Source organism: Geotrypetes seraphini, chromosome 1, assembly GCF_902459505.1.
Source record: "Geotrypetes seraphini chromosome 1, aGeoSer1.1, whole genome shotgun sequence".
Lineage (NCBI taxonomy): Eukaryota > Metazoa > Chordata > Amphibia > Gymnophiona > Dermophiidae > Geotrypetes > Geotrypetes seraphini.
In genome coordinates this window covers 363,772,592-363,789,260 of record NC_047084.1, presented here as the reverse complement: position 1 = coordinate 363,789,260, position 16,669 = coordinate 363,772,592, and the positions used below count along the sequence as shown (strand labels likewise).

General features: G+C 42.4%; 1 protein-coding gene across 1 annotated transcript in view; it reads left to right on the top strand.

The window, feature by feature from the left end:
• Positions 1 to 16,669, top strand: part of LOC117345793 (phospholipid-transporting ATPase ABCA1-like) — an 815,268-nt gene that overhangs the window by 662,827 nt on the left and 135,772 nt on the right. The window contains exon 33 of the mRNA XM_033914956.1: positions 13,232 to 13,326. Coding sequence (XP_033770847.1) covers positions 13,232 to 13,326 — 95 coding nt within the window. The remainder of the gene's footprint in view (positions 1 to 13,231; positions 13,327 to 16,669) is intronic.

Sequence of the window (16,669 nt, the reverse complement as noted above, 5' to 3'; positions counted from 1 at the left end):
AGAAACAATGATACATGTAAATGGGATGGATTACATTATTGAACAATCTTTAAAAATATTGGGAGTAACTTAGGATAAACACCTCACATTGGAAAAACATTCTGATTTAATATTTTAAAAAAGCATTTCAGTGCTTTGGAAGCTCCACACCATCAAGAAGTACTTTGATGAAGCCTCTTTTCGCTTATTAACTCAATGTTCAATTTTAAGTATTCTGGACTACTGTAATATCGTATATTTGGGTGCTTTTAAGAAAATTCTCAAAAAGTTGAGAGTAGTTCAGAATACGGCTATTCGTCTTATTTTTGGTTTAAAAAAATGGGAGCATATTACTCCATTCTATCAAAAGCTTTATTGGCTGCCATTGGAATCCAGAGTCTTATTTAAGTTCTCATGTATCTGCTACAAAGCAGTATTTGGCATGATACCAGGCTATCTAATCTCTCATTTTACCCTGAGTTACATTAATAAGAGCTCTCGAAGAATACACTTGTTTGCATATCCCTCAATAAAATCTTGTCATTACAAAAGATTCCTCGACAGAACCTTTTCTTTTCAGGCGGCCACACTGAATACATGGCTTGCCAAAATTGCGTTAAAAGCTTCCTCTTATCTTGATTTTAGAAAACAGATAAAACCTCAATTATTCAATAGACTGGCAACCTAATGTATCTTATTACTTACTTATAATTTTTTTCCCATTTTAAATTGTTTGTATCTTCCTACTGTAAGCTTTTAACTTTGCCAAAATTTTAGATGATTTCAATTTTAAATATCTATTTGTACTGTATGTATAATGATTGATTTATGTGAACCACCTAGAACTCCCGGGTATGGCGGTATATAAAAATAAACTATTATTATTAATAAATAAGAGCTGGCACTGACTATCCATGTTTAACTCAGTTTGCGTGGCCAGATTAAAAAAAAAAAAGAAGCTACCTGCCTGGTTTTCTGGTTCACCCAAAATGCACCTACAACAAGCCCCCTTGAAAGCAGCGCATTCCACAGATATACACATATAAAGAGTGGTTTTCTAAAATTACTCAGGCTGATATGCAGCAAAATTATTTGTTCACCAGCTCATAGCAAAAGCACAGTTTCCCATTATAGGGATAATATCTGGCCATTTAAATCAGTAAATGGTAAGATAACATCTGTATAATTAGAGGCGAGATTTGGGGAGTTGAACAAAGTAGGTCTCTAGAATATATCCATTTTGCAGTAATCTACAGCAGGCAGGACTAAATTAAATGGATAGAGCCAGTGCGATCAAAACACTCGATATGTATACTCACCACTACTACCAATTCTGATAGTACTATTAAGTTAATACGGATCTAGCTGTTTATGATTGGAACATTTTTATATGTAAATTTTCTGAAATGAATTCTTTAAATTTTCTGAAATAAATTCTTTAGGGGGGTGAGGTCATTAATGTTGGCTCCATTAAGACATAGAAAATGTAGAAACATAAAAAATGAAGGCAGAAAAAGACCATGGGCTCCTTTTATCAAGGTGGGGTAGGGGTTTAACGCGCGGAATACTGCACGTTAAACCGCCTGCCGCGCTAGCCACTAATGCCTCCATTGATGAGGTGTTAGTTTTTTGGCTTGCCGCAGGGGTTAACGTGTGATGAAATGTCCGACGCGCTAACCCCCGTAGCGCGCCAAGATAAAAGGAGCCCTATATGTCCTATCTGGTCTGTCTAACTATGCCATTTATTATCCTTTTCTCTCCCTTAGAGATCCATTGTATTTTTGTAAAGCTTTATATTTTTCATCTCCACTGCCTCCACCAGGATGCCATTCCACTCATTCACCACCCTTTCCATGAAAAAGTATTTTCTGAGATTACTTCTTAGTCTATCCCCTTTCATCTTTATCCTATGTCTCCTTATTCCAGAGCTTCCTTTCAATTGAAAGGCACTCGTCTCAAGAAAGCAAAGTTGCTTACCTGTAATAGGTGTTCTCCATAGACAGCAGGGGAATGCAGCCACACTTGCAGGTGAATTCTGCTGGCTAAGCCTAAGTGCTGGAGCTCTCCCTTAGCTAGTTAAAACTTTAAGAACTTTGTGGGCATGTGCAGGAGCCCAGTACACCCAGCGCCCCTTCCCTCTCCTATCAGTTTTGTTCCTAGCAATAGAAGAGGAGACGAGGGGATGGTGGGCGGGCAAGTGTGGCTGCATTCACTTGCTGTCTACGGAGAACATATATTACAGGTAAGCAACTATGCTTTCTCCATAGACAAACAGGGGAAATGCAGGCACACTTGCAGGTGAGTCCCAAGCTGATATAATAAAAACTGGGTGGAGGAAAAAAAAACCTTATAATGTGAAAAGGTTCCGTAATATTGATTGTCCAAATCGTATATCTTGAGCGAAACTCTGATCCAGGTAGTAGTGCGTTGGAAACTTATGCACAGAGGACAAGGTTGCAGCTTTGCAAATGTCTTGAAGAGGAATGGATCTCAGAATTGCAAATGAAGAAGCTGTAGCTCGTACTTTATGAACTCCAATTTGACTAGGTGATTGAAGCTGCTGCTTTGCGTAGCAAAAGTTGATGCAATGTGCTATCCAAGAGGAGATCACTCTTTTTAATGCTGGTTTTCCTAGGGTAGCTGGGTTATAGGAAATAAAAAGCTGATTTGACTGATGTAATGGAGCAGTTGCTTTAAGATAAAAAAGTAATGCTCTTTTGCAGTCCAAGGTACGAAACATCTGCTCCACTGGAGAGGAATACAGAAGATGATCTCCCATATGAAGAACGTCTGGGTAAGTTGCAGCTATACTCTCTCGAGGAACGCAGAGAGAGGGGAGACATGTTAGAGACGTTCAAATATATTACTGGCCATATTGAGGTAGAAGAAGACATCTTTTTCCTTACAGGACCTACGGCAACAAGAGGGCATCCGTTAAAAATCAAGGGTGGAAGATTTCATGGACACACTAGGAAGTATTTCTTACCCGAAAGGGTGATTGATCGTTGGAATAATCTTCCTCTTCAGGTAATTGAGGCCAGCAACGTGCTCGATTTTAAGAAAAAATGGGATAAGCATGTGGGTTCACTTCGAGGAAGTGCTTAGGGGGGAGGGTTCTTAGAGTGGGCAGACTTGTTGGGCCGATGGCCCTTTTCTGCTGTCATATTCTATGTTTCTATGATGAAAAAATGAAGGTAAAGTAATGGTTTGGTTAAGATGAAAGTCCATGACGACTTTAGGAAGGAATTTGGGATGAGTTCGTAAATGTACTTTATTAGGAAAAAAACTAGAGATGCGGGTAATAGGTGACTAGTGCTTGAAGTTCACTAACTCTTGCTGAAGTTAAAGCTGTTAGAAAAGCAGTTTTCCACGTAAGAAAAGAAAGTGAAGCAGATCCTAGTGGTTCATGCATCAAAACATCCAGAACCAAATTCAGACCCCAAGCTGGAGGAAGATCTTGCAGAGGAGGTCAAAGGTTATTAGACCTTTGAAAAAACAAGAAACCAGCGGATGATGTGAAATTGGTTTCCCATCTATAATATGATGGAAAGCTGCCAGATGAAATCAGACTGATTTGGATTTGAGTCCAGAATCTGACAAATGTAGGAGATAAGATAAAATGAAGCCAACAGGAAAAATAAAATGATTCTGCTGATGTTGCTGTGACCAGAGAGCAAAGCGTTTCCACATGGATTGATAGGACTTTCTGGTAGATGGCCATCTAGCTGCAAGCAGGACTGTCTGCACAGGATGAGGTAAATGTTAAGTTTGAGGTTTCAGCTTCCAGGCTGTCAAACTGAGACTGTGTAGATTGGGATGAAATAACTGCGTATCCATACGACCAACGAGTGGCTTCACGAATGGTGCTTGGAGATGAACTTTGGATTCCTAGACCACAGAGAGGCGCTACAAGGACTACAGGGACCTGACGGACTACACCTGACCAAGAGAGGCAAGAACGTATTTGGACATCGACTAGCCCGCCTACTTCAGAAGGCTTTAAACTAGGTAAGTTGGGGGAGGGTACATACTCACATTCCAGAGCAGCAAGGATCCACCCTGAGGAAGCAAGTAGCACTCACACTTCTGAGCCTAAGGTAAGTACCCATAATATACACAAAAAAGTAGGAGCCACACTAACACGGACAGGCATCTCTTCACAGGTTTGGAGAGCTATGTATGTTAACGCACACAGCTTGGGCAACAAAATCCTGGAACTAGAAACTGAGATAATGAATGCTGACCTTGACGTGGTAGCGATATCCGAGACCTGGTTCACAGACTCGCATGGGTGGGATATGGTTATACCAGGCTACAATCTACTTTGTCGGGACAGAGAGGGCAAGTTAGGAGGGGGGTAGCACTATACACTAAGGAAAACATCAAAACTACCAGAATCACAGAGGTTAGAAACACAGGGGAATCCCTCTGGGTGAACCTGGCCAGAGGGAATGAAAAATGACTTTACCTCGGTGTGGTATACAGACCTCCAAGACAACAGGAAGACAAAGACACAGAATTGATTGAAGACATAAGAGAACATCACTTTGCGCGGGGACACAGTACTGTTAGGGGACTTCAACATGCCAGATGCAGATTGGAACACACTCTCCGTGACTACGTGTGGTAGCAGAAGAATATTAACATCCATTAAAGGTGCACGACTCAAACAAATGGTATTAGAGCCCACTAGAGAACAGGCAATACTGGACCTGGTACTCACCAATGGAGACAGTGTCTCGGAGGTATCAGTAGGAGACACGCTGGCCTCCAGTGACCATAACATGGTATGGCTCAACCTCAGGAAAGGTTTCTCTAAATCAAACACAGCAACGAGGGTCCTCAACTTTAGAGGTGCAGACTTCGACCACATGAGAGATTTTGTCCATCGGGAGCTGCATAACCAAGCAGAAACTGACAATCTGGAAACTATGTGGTCAACTCTGAAATCCACCCTGAACGAAGCAACAAACCGCTACATAAATACAGTAAGCAAGCGCCAGAGAAACAAAAGACCACAATGGTTCAGCAAGGAAATTTCGGACCTCATTAAAAAGAAAAAAGAAGCATTTATCACCTACAAACATCTTGGTAAGAGGGAGGCAAAAGAAGACTATCTGGTCAGATCTAAAGCTGTCAAAAAGGCAGTCAGAGAGGCCAAGCTCCGAAAAGAAGAAGATCTAGCACGGAACATTAAAAAAGGGGATAAATCCTTCTTCAGGTATATTAGCGACAGGAAGAGAAACAAAGATGGGATAGAACGCCTTAGGCAACCAGACGGAAACTACGTAGAATCTGATTCTACCAAGGCAGAACTACTAGATGAATACTTCTGCTCAGTATTCACCTGTGAAGTGCCGGGAGCTGGTCCACAATTACAGACAAGAGACAGCCAAATGACCTGTTTCAAGATTTCGAGTTTACTGCGAACTTTCAAGACTCAAAGTAAACAAAGCCATGGGACCAAACAACCTACACCCCAGGGTGCTCAGAGAGCTGTGTGAAGTTCTGGCGGAACCACTATCCGTGCTCTTCAATTTTCCCTGCGCATGGGAAGAGTCCCCCTGGATTGGAAAACGGCTAACATAATTCCACTCCACAAAAAGGGCTGCAGAACAGAGACAGCAAATTACAGACCGGTGAGTCTCACATCCATAGTGTGCAAACTCATGGAAACACTGATCAAACAGAAACTCGACAAAATTCTAGACGAGGAAAATCTACGTGATCCCCACCAACACGGATTTACCAGGGGCAGGTCCTGCCAATCTAATCTAATTGGCTTCTTTGACTGGGTCACTAGACAACTGGATGCCGGGGAGTCCCTGGATGTGATATATTTGGACTTCAGCAAAGTTTTTGATAGCGTCCCACACCGCAGGCTGTTGAACAAACTAAAATCGATGGGATTGGGGGATACACTTACTACATGGGTTAGGGATTGGCTAAGCGGTAGGCTTCAAAGGGTAATGGTAAACGGTACCCCCTCCAAAACGTCAGCCGTGACGAGTGGAGTGCCACAGGGCTCCGTCTTGGGACCGATTCTATTCAGTTTATTCATAGGAGATATGACCCAAGGGCTTAGAGGAAAAGTATCACTGTTTGCCGACGATGCCAAACTATGCAACATAGTAGGTAAAAGCAGTGTGCCTGAAAGTATGACGCAGGACCTACGACTACTGGAACAGTGGTCATCGACTTGGCAGCTAAGCTTCAATGCTAAAAAATGTAAAGTGATGCACCTAGGTAAAAAAAATCCACACAGAACTTACACACTAAATGGTGAGACCTTGGCCAGGACCACGGTGGAACATGATTTAGGAGTGATCATTAGTGATGATATGAAGGCTGCCAATCACGTGGAGAAGGCTTCTTCCAAGGCAAGACAAATGATGGGCTGCATCCGTAGGGGTTTTGTTAGCAGAAGACCTGAAGTCATAATGCTGCTGTACAGATCCATGGTAAGACCTCATCTGGAGTATTGTGTTCAATTCTGGAGACCACACTACCGGAAGGATGTGTTGCGAATTGAGTCGGTTCAGCGAATGGCTACCAGGATGGTCTTGGGGCTCAGGGATCTCACGTATGAAGAAAGGCTAAAAAAACTGCAGATGTACTCACTGGAGGAACGAAGAGAGAGGGGAAACATGATTGAGACGTTTAAGTATATCACGGGACGTATAGAGGTGGAAGATGATATCTTCTGTCTTACAGGGCCCTCGGCCACCAAAGGTCACTCGCTGAAAGTCAGGGGAGGGAAATTTTATGGTGATGCCAGGAAGTACTTCTTCACCGAAAGGGTGGTTGATCATTGGAACGAGCTACCTCAGCAGGTGATTGAGGCCAACAGCGGGTCAGATTTTAAGAGAAAATGGGATATTCAAGTGGGATCTCTAGGGGAGTAAAGTCAGGGGGGTGGGTCATTGGTATGGGCAGACTTGATAGGCTATGGCCCTTTTCTGCTGTCATTTTCTATGTTTCTATGTTTCTATTTTGTTCAGACAGAAGAGCTGGATGGTCTCCCAGATATATTGGGGGGGGGGGGGGGCGTCTAGAAGGTCCAGGAGAAGTGTGTGCCATATTTGTCTGGGCCAGCGAGGAACAATGAGTATGATGTGAGCTGCATCCCTGGAAACCTTTTGCAGTACTTTGGATATGAGAGGAAATGGCAGAAACGCATAGAGGAGGTTGTGACCCCAATGAATTGAGAAAGCATCTGTTGCCATGGCTTGAAGAGTTGGTTCAAAGAGAACAAAACTTGCTGCATTTGACGTTGTGTTGTGGAGCGAAGAGATCCAGTATGGAAGTTCCCCAAAGCTGAAAAACTTGGTTCAGAACTGACAGTTGGAGGGACCATTTGTGAGCATCGAGTTTCCTGCTCAGAGAGTCTGTAAGGACATTGTGCTCACCTGGGATGTACACCACTTGTCGATGGACCTGAAGAGACAGAGCACATCTCCAGAGGCGGTAAGCTTCTCTGCAGAAACGTAGGGAGCCGGAACCTCCCTGTTTGTTCACATAGAACATCGTGACTTGATTGTCTGTCTGAATCAGATTGCGCTTGCTGCAAATCCAATGGTGAAAAGCCTGTAGCGTATAATATACTGCACACAGCTTGAGATGGTTGATGTGAAGGGAACATTCAGTGATTGACCATCGTCCCTGAGTTCGCAATTGGTCAAGATGTGCTCCCTGTCCCTGATTGGAGGCATCTGTCGTGATGGTGAGAAGAGGGACCGGAGGTTGAAAAAGGCAGCCCTCTTGTAGGGATGGAGAGGAGATCCACTAAAGTAGGGAATCTTGAAACTTTGCTGAAAGAGGAATTGTCTTGTTGAGAGATTGATGCCTCAGATCCCAGTTTAACCTTAGGTGCCATTGTAAGGGTCTCATGTGATGTCTGGCATGTGATGCCAGACTGATGGAGGCTGCCATTTGACCCAAGAGATGGAGCACAGCATGGACCGGAAGAGATGGGGATCGCCTGAAGTGATTTGCCAGAGCAATAATGGTCTGTCTCTCCTAAGGAAGATAGGCTCTTGCTGCAACCGTATCCAGAAGCGCTCTGATGAATGTGAGGGAGCGAGTAGGAGTGAGGTTGGACTTTTGGTAATTGATGAGAAAACCCAGAAAGTGCATTATCTGGACTGTAGTCTGAATCATGAGAAATAGCTGGTCCCTTGAGTGAGCTACAAGAAGCCAATCATCCAGATATGAAAGTACCATGTGATATTGCTTTCTGAGGTGCGCTGCCACCACCGCTAGACATTTTGTAAAAACCCTTGGAGCTGACGCGAGGCCAAAGGGTAGTATCTTGTATTGGAAATGATAATTCATGAAACATAGGAAATGCCAGTGGGAAGGATGAGTTGAAATGTGAGTATATGCATCCTTGAGGTCTAAGGCGGCCAGCCAATTGTGTTGCTTCAGTAGAGGTAAAATTATAGGAAGCAAGATCATTCTGAATTTTTCCTTCTTGAGGCAGGCATTGAGTGGATGAAGATCTAGAATAGGACGGGAACCATGTGCCTTCTTGGGGATAAGGAAAAACTTGGAGTAGAAGCTTTGAGTTACAACCATGTGGGGCACCTACTCGATGGCATTGTTGCTGAGAAGAAGAGAAACTTCTGTCACAAGTTGTGGAATGTGAGATTGGGGTATATTGGATGGAGGAAAAGGTTGTAGAGGAATGGAACCGGGGAGGAAATTGAAGAAGTATCCCTGAGCAATGATGTGAAGAACCCACTGGTCTGTTGTGATGACCTGCCAGGCAGGAAGGAAATGGGATAGCGGCCCCCTTCCCCGGTAGATGGTCAAAAACTGGGACTAGGTTGAAGCGCAGGGAGTTGAGGTGTAGCTATCTGCTTCTTGTCTCTTGGACGCTGCCTCTGGAGAAAAGGAGCAGAATGTAACCTCTGTAGAAGAGGAAGAGTGTAAGGAGTAAATTTGCAATGTGGATAATATTGTTGATGGTAAGCTCTTCTATAAGAAAAAGAAGATGAAGAAGAAGGACGTCGAAATTGATGAGAGTGCTCTGAAGAATGTGCTGAGAGTTCTCTACTGGTCGAGGAGTCTTCCTTAAGCTGTGAGACTGTCGCTTGTACCTTTTTTTCCAAATAAGCTGTCACCTAAACAGGGAGCATCAGCTAGCCTGTCATGTAAATCTTCCCTAAGATCTGATACTCTGAGCCAAGCTGAGCACCTAGCCGCTATCGCTACTCTGGCTGTGCGAGACATCATATCATATGGATCATAGTTAATCTTGATCAGATGGCAAGTAGACCCTTGAAGAGCAACCAGCAGGGCAGGCATAGAATCTGGGGAAGCTGAGTCAATCTTTTGAAGTACAGAATGTTGGAAAGGAAGAATCTGGAGTTGGTGCGCAATGATTCTAGAAGTAAGCATAGATCCTTGGTATATTCTACATCAATGGAATCCATGAAGTGAAGATCTTTGCCCGGAGGTGCACTTAACGGTGATGTAGATATCTTAGCCTTCTTAACAGCTGATTCCAACACCATCGAGTGATGAGGTAGCTGCTGAAGCTGGTGACAGGTGCATTCTGGACTTTACTTCAAATCAAGACGTTTAGAAGCTGTAGAGACAGATAAAGGTTTTTGCCAGTTAGACAACTGGAGATCTTGTAAAACTTAGTGTATTGGCAAAGAAATAAGCCCTTTCACTGGGGTTTTACAGAAGTGAAGAATGGCTTAAAAATCCTTACTCCCCACAGGGATCGCTTCTTGATTGAGTCTGAGTAAGGAAAACACCTTCTGCAAGAAATTAGGATAGGAGAGTTTTTCAGTTGGAAAAACTGACTGGTCTGGCTGAATGGTTTGACCCAGATCTGGCAGAGAAAGGTCTTCCGGAACTGACCAATCTGGTGGCGAAAGTGCCCTTTGAGATGGAGATGAGCAGAGCAGGATGCAGGGCTGCCAGACTAGATCTGGAGTCTGTGAATAAATATGAGCCGGACAGGGAGAACACTACTGGGGCTCCAACATTGGAGGAGGCTGTAATAAAGGTAAACTTTCCTGTACCAGCCTCTGGAGCAGGAGAATAACATTGGAAGCACCTGGTTGGAGATTTGGTCCATCTGTATGGTCATCGGAGATGGGCGCTTTGCAGGGATAGGGTCCCGGGGAGAAAGTGGTAAAATCCCCTGCTTGATTTTTGAGGAAGATTTCCCTTGTTTGGAAGACGTACCTGTAGCTTTTGAAGTCTTCTGTTTGTGACCAGGAGAGGAGAGCGAGGCTGAGACTGAGCCCACAGGAGTCTTCTCTGAAGCCCATTTAGTATGTAACTCCACTTCTTGCCCCATGAGAATGGTGGGCAAAGACCACGGTGAAGGGGTAGAGCACTGCTCAATCATTGGGGCTTTCCTGTGCTGGCCTACCGATTGTGCTGGGTTTTTCTGTACTTGCAGCATCGGAGGCAGGTGGCTTCCCTCCCCTTGCGGTGCCAAAATCAAGCCCTGGGAAGATGGAGCAAGCAGCATTGATTTTTTTCATCCCTGTGGGCTGAGCCGCGCCAGCGCGGGAACCGCTATCCTTCGCGGTTTTAACAGTGCTGAAAGAAAATGTTTTAACAGTGCTGAAAGAAAAGGTCTCTCCCCGGTCCTAGCGCCTACCTGTTGAAAAAACATGGTGCTCCGGAAAGAGAAGGCTGCCGGGGAAGACTTTGCTGGCTGTCATAGTAAGTTTTCTGAAGAGACATTTTTGTCAGGATCTTTCTGTTGTTGGTGGTGGTGGTGATGGTTTTTTTTGTGGTTTTTTTTTTCGAACTGAGAGAATTGAATACTTTAACGCTTAAAAAAAGAAATAGTTCATTTTGTTGTTTTAAAGAAAAAGTTTCCTGAAAGAAAATATCTCTGTGAGGAGATAAGGGAGAAAACTGGCAGGAGAGGGGAGGGGCACTGGATGTACTGGGCTCCTGCCCACAGCTTTTACAGATCAGTTTATTTCCGACTGGCATTTTTATCCACGTATCTTTACCATATGACTTCATAGGGACCTCTGAAGAAGACATTCTATCGAAACACGGACCGTGTTGGGTCCAGGGTTCAAAGCTTTTCAACGGACTGCGTCCTAGAGGTTTTTATGTGGTTTGTCAAGTTTTAATATTATTTTAATATTAATAAAGTCCATCTCAGGTACATCATTTCTCCACATTGTTTTTTGTTTCACCATTTAATCAAACAACAAATTTCACACTTGGTACATATATTGAAAAATGAACTTTGAGCCTGTTCTGTTTTTTGTTGGATTCTGCAGGAGTGTATGAAACAGAGGGAGTATTTTTTGAATGGTACTGACTATTAACTAGAGGCTCAAAGTTCAACATTTTTCAGTATATGTACTGAGTGTGAAATTTGTTGTTTGGTAATTGAAATCACCCATTGTTATACTGTTGCCCAATTTGCCAGTTTTCTTAATCTCTGAAAACATTTCTTCATCTGTCTATTCATTCTGTCTTGATGGTACTATAACTCTACCTGTAAATTCCTTCCCTTCACACATGGAATTTCTATTCACATGATTCCACACTGCTATCTATGTCATGCAAAATGTTTATTTTATTTTATTTGATTCAATTCCCCCTTTAACAAATAGCACAACCTCCCCCTCTAATTTGATTTACTCTATCCTTGTGCTATAATCTGAATCCAGGTAACACAGTGTCCCACTGATTGTCCTCCTTCTACCAGGTCTCTGAGATGCCTATTATATTTACCTCATCATTCAGTGTTATATACTCTAACTCTCCTATTTTATTTTTTAGACTTCTAGTATTTGTATACACACACTTCAAATAGTTGTTTTTTTTCCTTGTTTCTATAGCCTGCTGAGAAGATGACAGGGCTAATTTTAGTCCCTTATACTGTCTTCCTCTTTAACACTCCTGACTTTCTTTTACCATTATTAAAGCTTCTCTTTTGAAACTCCCTAAAAATCCTGTGTCAATAGTATCCTTCAAAAGATACTCCACATCAAATCATCTGCTCCTAGGCAATTGTCGACTCACCCCATCTCAGTTTAAATAAACTACTCTATTTCCATTTTAAATGTTAGCAGCAGCAACCTGGTTCCATCCCGGTTAAGGTGGAGTCCATCCTTTTGGAATAAGCTCCCCCCTTTTCAAGAAAGTTGCCCAGTTCCTAACAAATCTAAAGCCCTCATCCCTTCACCATCATTTCAACCATGCATTGAAACTCCAGAACTCTGCCTGTCTCTTGTGTTTTGCACATGGAATGGGGAGCATTCCTGAAAATGCTACGCTAGAGGATCTGGATTTCAACTTTCTACCTAAGATCCTAAATTTGGCTTCCAAAACCTACCTCCTACATTTCTGTGGTGGGTCCTCTGAAATAGAATGCTTTACCAGGATATTTGAGATTATGCAAAGATAAGATGTCTTTTAGAAAGCAAATAAAAACATATTTGTTTGTGAAAGCTTTTTATTAAGTAGCGGTGTTTTAGATTTGATCATCTGTTTTATCTAAGTTTTATTAACTATGTTCTAGTTTTAGTGGAAAAGTGATGAGTTGAGAGGATTTGGTAGGAAAATGTTGTTATTTACTAGGTCTATGTATACATGATTGTGTATGTTTATATTGTAAGCCGCTTAGGCACTAAGCAGAGAAGAAATTTTTTAAATAAATAAATATTATTGGTCCCTACATGTACCAACTAGATCTAAAGTATGCCATTCTTTGTTAATGAAGTAACTGCTCTGCCTGCCAGAGACTATCTCTAGAAAAAAGTTCAAGTTTAAAAGCTGTAAAACTATAAAAGACCTTTATTCTGTTCTAAGTAAAGTTTGCTATTTTAATGTCTAAACTGTCTATGTGAAAGAAACTACAACTTAGATTTTATCCTCCAAATTATTAAATCTCAGAGCAAAAATAATGTAGACTTATCTAGAGATATGTCATCTACTCCTCTCCTGTCAAAAAAGGAATGTCCTCTCAGAATCAGAAGTCTGACTAGTACCAAGCCATGCCCTTCTGCTATCTTGAAGCTCATCTGGGAATTGAACTTAGGATCTCACACCCAAAGTGAGAATCATACCCCTAGACCAATGATCTTGCACTACTGTTTCCCATTAATTAATTGTTAATAGGAGTAAGGCTTTGATGACATTTAATTATTACCTTTTCACAGGCACCACTGTTTAGAGAAAATAAAATTAGAGAAAATGGTGTTGGATTCGAGTTCTGTGTTTTATGCTGGTTCTGTTTATATTTGATTTTCAGAGACTTCAAAATACTACAGATTTATTGGAGAATTTGATGGAAAGGAATCTTACAGATTATCTTCTAAAAACATATCAGAAGTTCTATAAAATCAGGTACAACTGTGTCAAAAAATCTAGCTAGCACATTGCCCCCAACTGTATTATATTTTATATGCATTAACATTTGCTCATTAGAACTAGCTTATTGGCCAGATGGCTCTTCTACATGGAAAGTCATCAGTTAGTTCCTAAAATTAGAATTTCAGATCCCTGAGTCAACCTTGGCTGGGGTGCTTCAGAGCTTCTGTAGGAATGCTGCTGCATAACATTCAGCTCAAAACAATCACTGCTATGGCCAAATTTGCCATGTTTGGGGTTGGGAGATTTAAAATAAGAGAAAATCCTCAAATAATCATGAATTAACAGTTATGCTGCTAGATCCCAAACCCTGGCACAGTGGGTAGAGCTACAACCTCAGCATCCTGTGGTTGTAGGTTCAAATCCTATGCTGCTCCTTGTGACTCTGGGCAAGTCACTGAGGTCTAGATTCACTAAGCAAACTGATCGTGTACCGATCGGTTTGCAACCCAATTTTCCTACAACCCGGTTCACTAACCTCTGTGCCAATACGATTCCGATCCTTGCATGCAAATGAGGGGAAATAGTATGCAAAGTAGGCAGGAATGCAATTCACTAAACAAATCTGGGACAACGACTGGGCTGGCTGATCAACAGAAGAAGCGAGTATTGGGGACCAGTCGCACACGTCCCTGCCGACTCTCCTGCTCCATTGCTGCCCTGCTCTCTGCTCCAATCTTCTAGCTCTGCTCTCTGCCCTGATCTTCCTGCCCTACTCTCTGCTTTGAGCTCTGCTCCGAATCTGCTGCCATGATCTTCCAGCCCTGCTGTCTGCCCGAGCTCTGCCCCAACTCTCCTGCCCTGATTTCTGCTCCAATTCTCCTGCCCTGACTCGAGCCCGTGGTTTTAACCCACTTTAAACCCGCAGGTTAAACCCACAGGCTCGTGAGTAAAATTTAAAAAAAAATTAAAAAACACAGACATCAAATGCATGCTTAGACCATCTACAGGCAAAGTAGATGGTCTGCACATGCATCTGGATCGCTGGAGAGTGATTGATCGCCCCCATTTGAATACAGGCCCATTGTGAATCGGTCGGTCTGTGTCGGATCGGACACGGAGCGAACTGACTCGGCCAGGTTAATGAATCTAGGCCTTAATCCCCCATTGTCCCAGGTACATTAGTGTGTGAGCCCACCAGGACAGACAGGGAAAAATGCTTGAGTACCTGAATGTAAACCACTTAGGTTATAAGTGGTATATAAATACTACAAATCTAATATAATAAAACGCTAGCCGTGCATGCGCACTCCCTCCTGCGTGTTCCGTTTTCCCCGCAGGTAGGAGTGCGCATGCGCGGCTACCATTTTATTATATTAGATATTGGCTGCTGGTAGGGGCTAGAGTGATGCTGAATCTAAAGGTATTGCATGGAATGGGTTCTGTTTAGGGTTGTTTTTCGTCCTGTTGTTCGATCTGGCCTGCTCCCTTCTCGCCTTGCCGTATTGCATTTTTAAGTTGAAAGACGCGGCGGTGGCTCTTCTCACGATTGGACTACCGACGCAGGTGGGGATCATGAGAGGAGCCACCGCCGCATCTTTCAACTAAAAAATACAATACGGCAAGGCACGCAGGGAGCAGGGCAGACCGAAGCTCCGAATTGAACTGCCAGTTGGCCGGCTCCCTTGCCGGAGTTATTTTTCAGTTTACAGGTGCCGCCGCGGCTCCTGTCACGAGCCGCACCTGCTTCAGAGAAGACTTCCGATGTAGGCGAGGATCGTTAGAGGAGCTGCGGCGGCACCTTTAAACTGAAAATAACTCCGGCAAGGGAGTTGGCCAGACCACGGGAAGATTAGGGGGATGGAGAAATCCTGCTGCTGCACAGGGAAATGGAGGGGGAGGGAATGCTGTGGCTACTGCACAGGGAAGTGGGGGGAGGGGAAAAATGCTGCTGAACAGGGAAATGGAGGGGGAGGGAATGCTGTGGCTGCTGCACAGGGAAGTGGGGGAGGGGAAAAATGCTTCTGAACAGGGAAATGGAGGGGGCAGGGAGAGACACAGAAATATAGACAGACAAAGGGGGCCTGGGAGAGAGACAGACAGCGGGAGGGAGAGAGAGAGAAAAATAAAGACACACAGACATATATTCTAGTACCCGTTAATGTAACGGGCTAAAATACTAGTAAATAAAATAAACAAGCTGAAAGAATGAATACAATAAAACTACTGTGTAAAAAAAAAAAAAAAAGGGCAAAAACAGGGGAAAAAAACAAAACCACAAACTCAAATGTACCAAAGGCTAAGTGGAATTGTCCAGATCAGAATGATGTGCACTAATGAAAGTGTCCTCCAATGCATCTGATAATATAGGAATCTTTATTCATCCAATGACATAAAAATACATCCAACGACTCAATGACTCGACATACACGTTTCGGCCAACAGGCCTTCCTCAGGAGTCTATAAGTAAGTATACAGAAATATGAAAAACATTGAAAGCATCGTATAAAATACATACATAAAATATTATGAATAAAGTAAAAATGAAGAATGATTCATATACATGAGGTAAAAAACTTTAAAATACATATATGCCATGAATACATAGGTTAATGATTAAATATTGAACAATGCAGCTATGTTGATAATTAAATTTATCAACAAATATAATGCAGTGAAATTTGTCACCAAATGTAATGTAATAAAATATGTAATCAACAACTACAATAACCATAAAAACATACAATAAAATCAATATTAAAATAAAGAAAAACCAAAATGGAAACCCATAGAGGGGCATAATAAAAAAAAAGTCTAGGTCCCCTTTTGACCTAAGGCCTTAAACATTGAAAGTAGAAGCAGGGAAAATGTCCATTATCAATAAAAATCCTGAATCCCAATATAAACGACTGGGTAATAGTCAAAGCAAAAGAAATTGTTCCTAAAGGTCTGTGACGTCACAGGAAATGGAAAAAATTATTTCTTCGGATCAGGACACGTATTGAATTGGAGTTCATAAGCAGCTGAGCGGGTTCTCTGAGGAAGCCAGGGCGGCGAAACGCGTCAGAACCTAGCTGGACTAACGCTGTTTGAACTTTTAAGCTAAGTTTTTTTGAATGTTCACTTTTGAAGCTATTTAGAACTTGGACAATATTTTTCACTATATGGATTACAGACAGTTATAAGTATCTTCAATAAGCACTTCGAATTACCTTTTATTTCATAATGGTGCAATGATAGATTCTGCAAGAAGCTCTTTAGGGGCTCGTCCCCACATCGAGTTTTTTCATCCATCTTGGATTCTGAGCACGACTCAAATTTAAAAGGTATTTGAAGCATTATTGTTTGTTCCTCTATTAGTTATTTTGTGCATTATCAA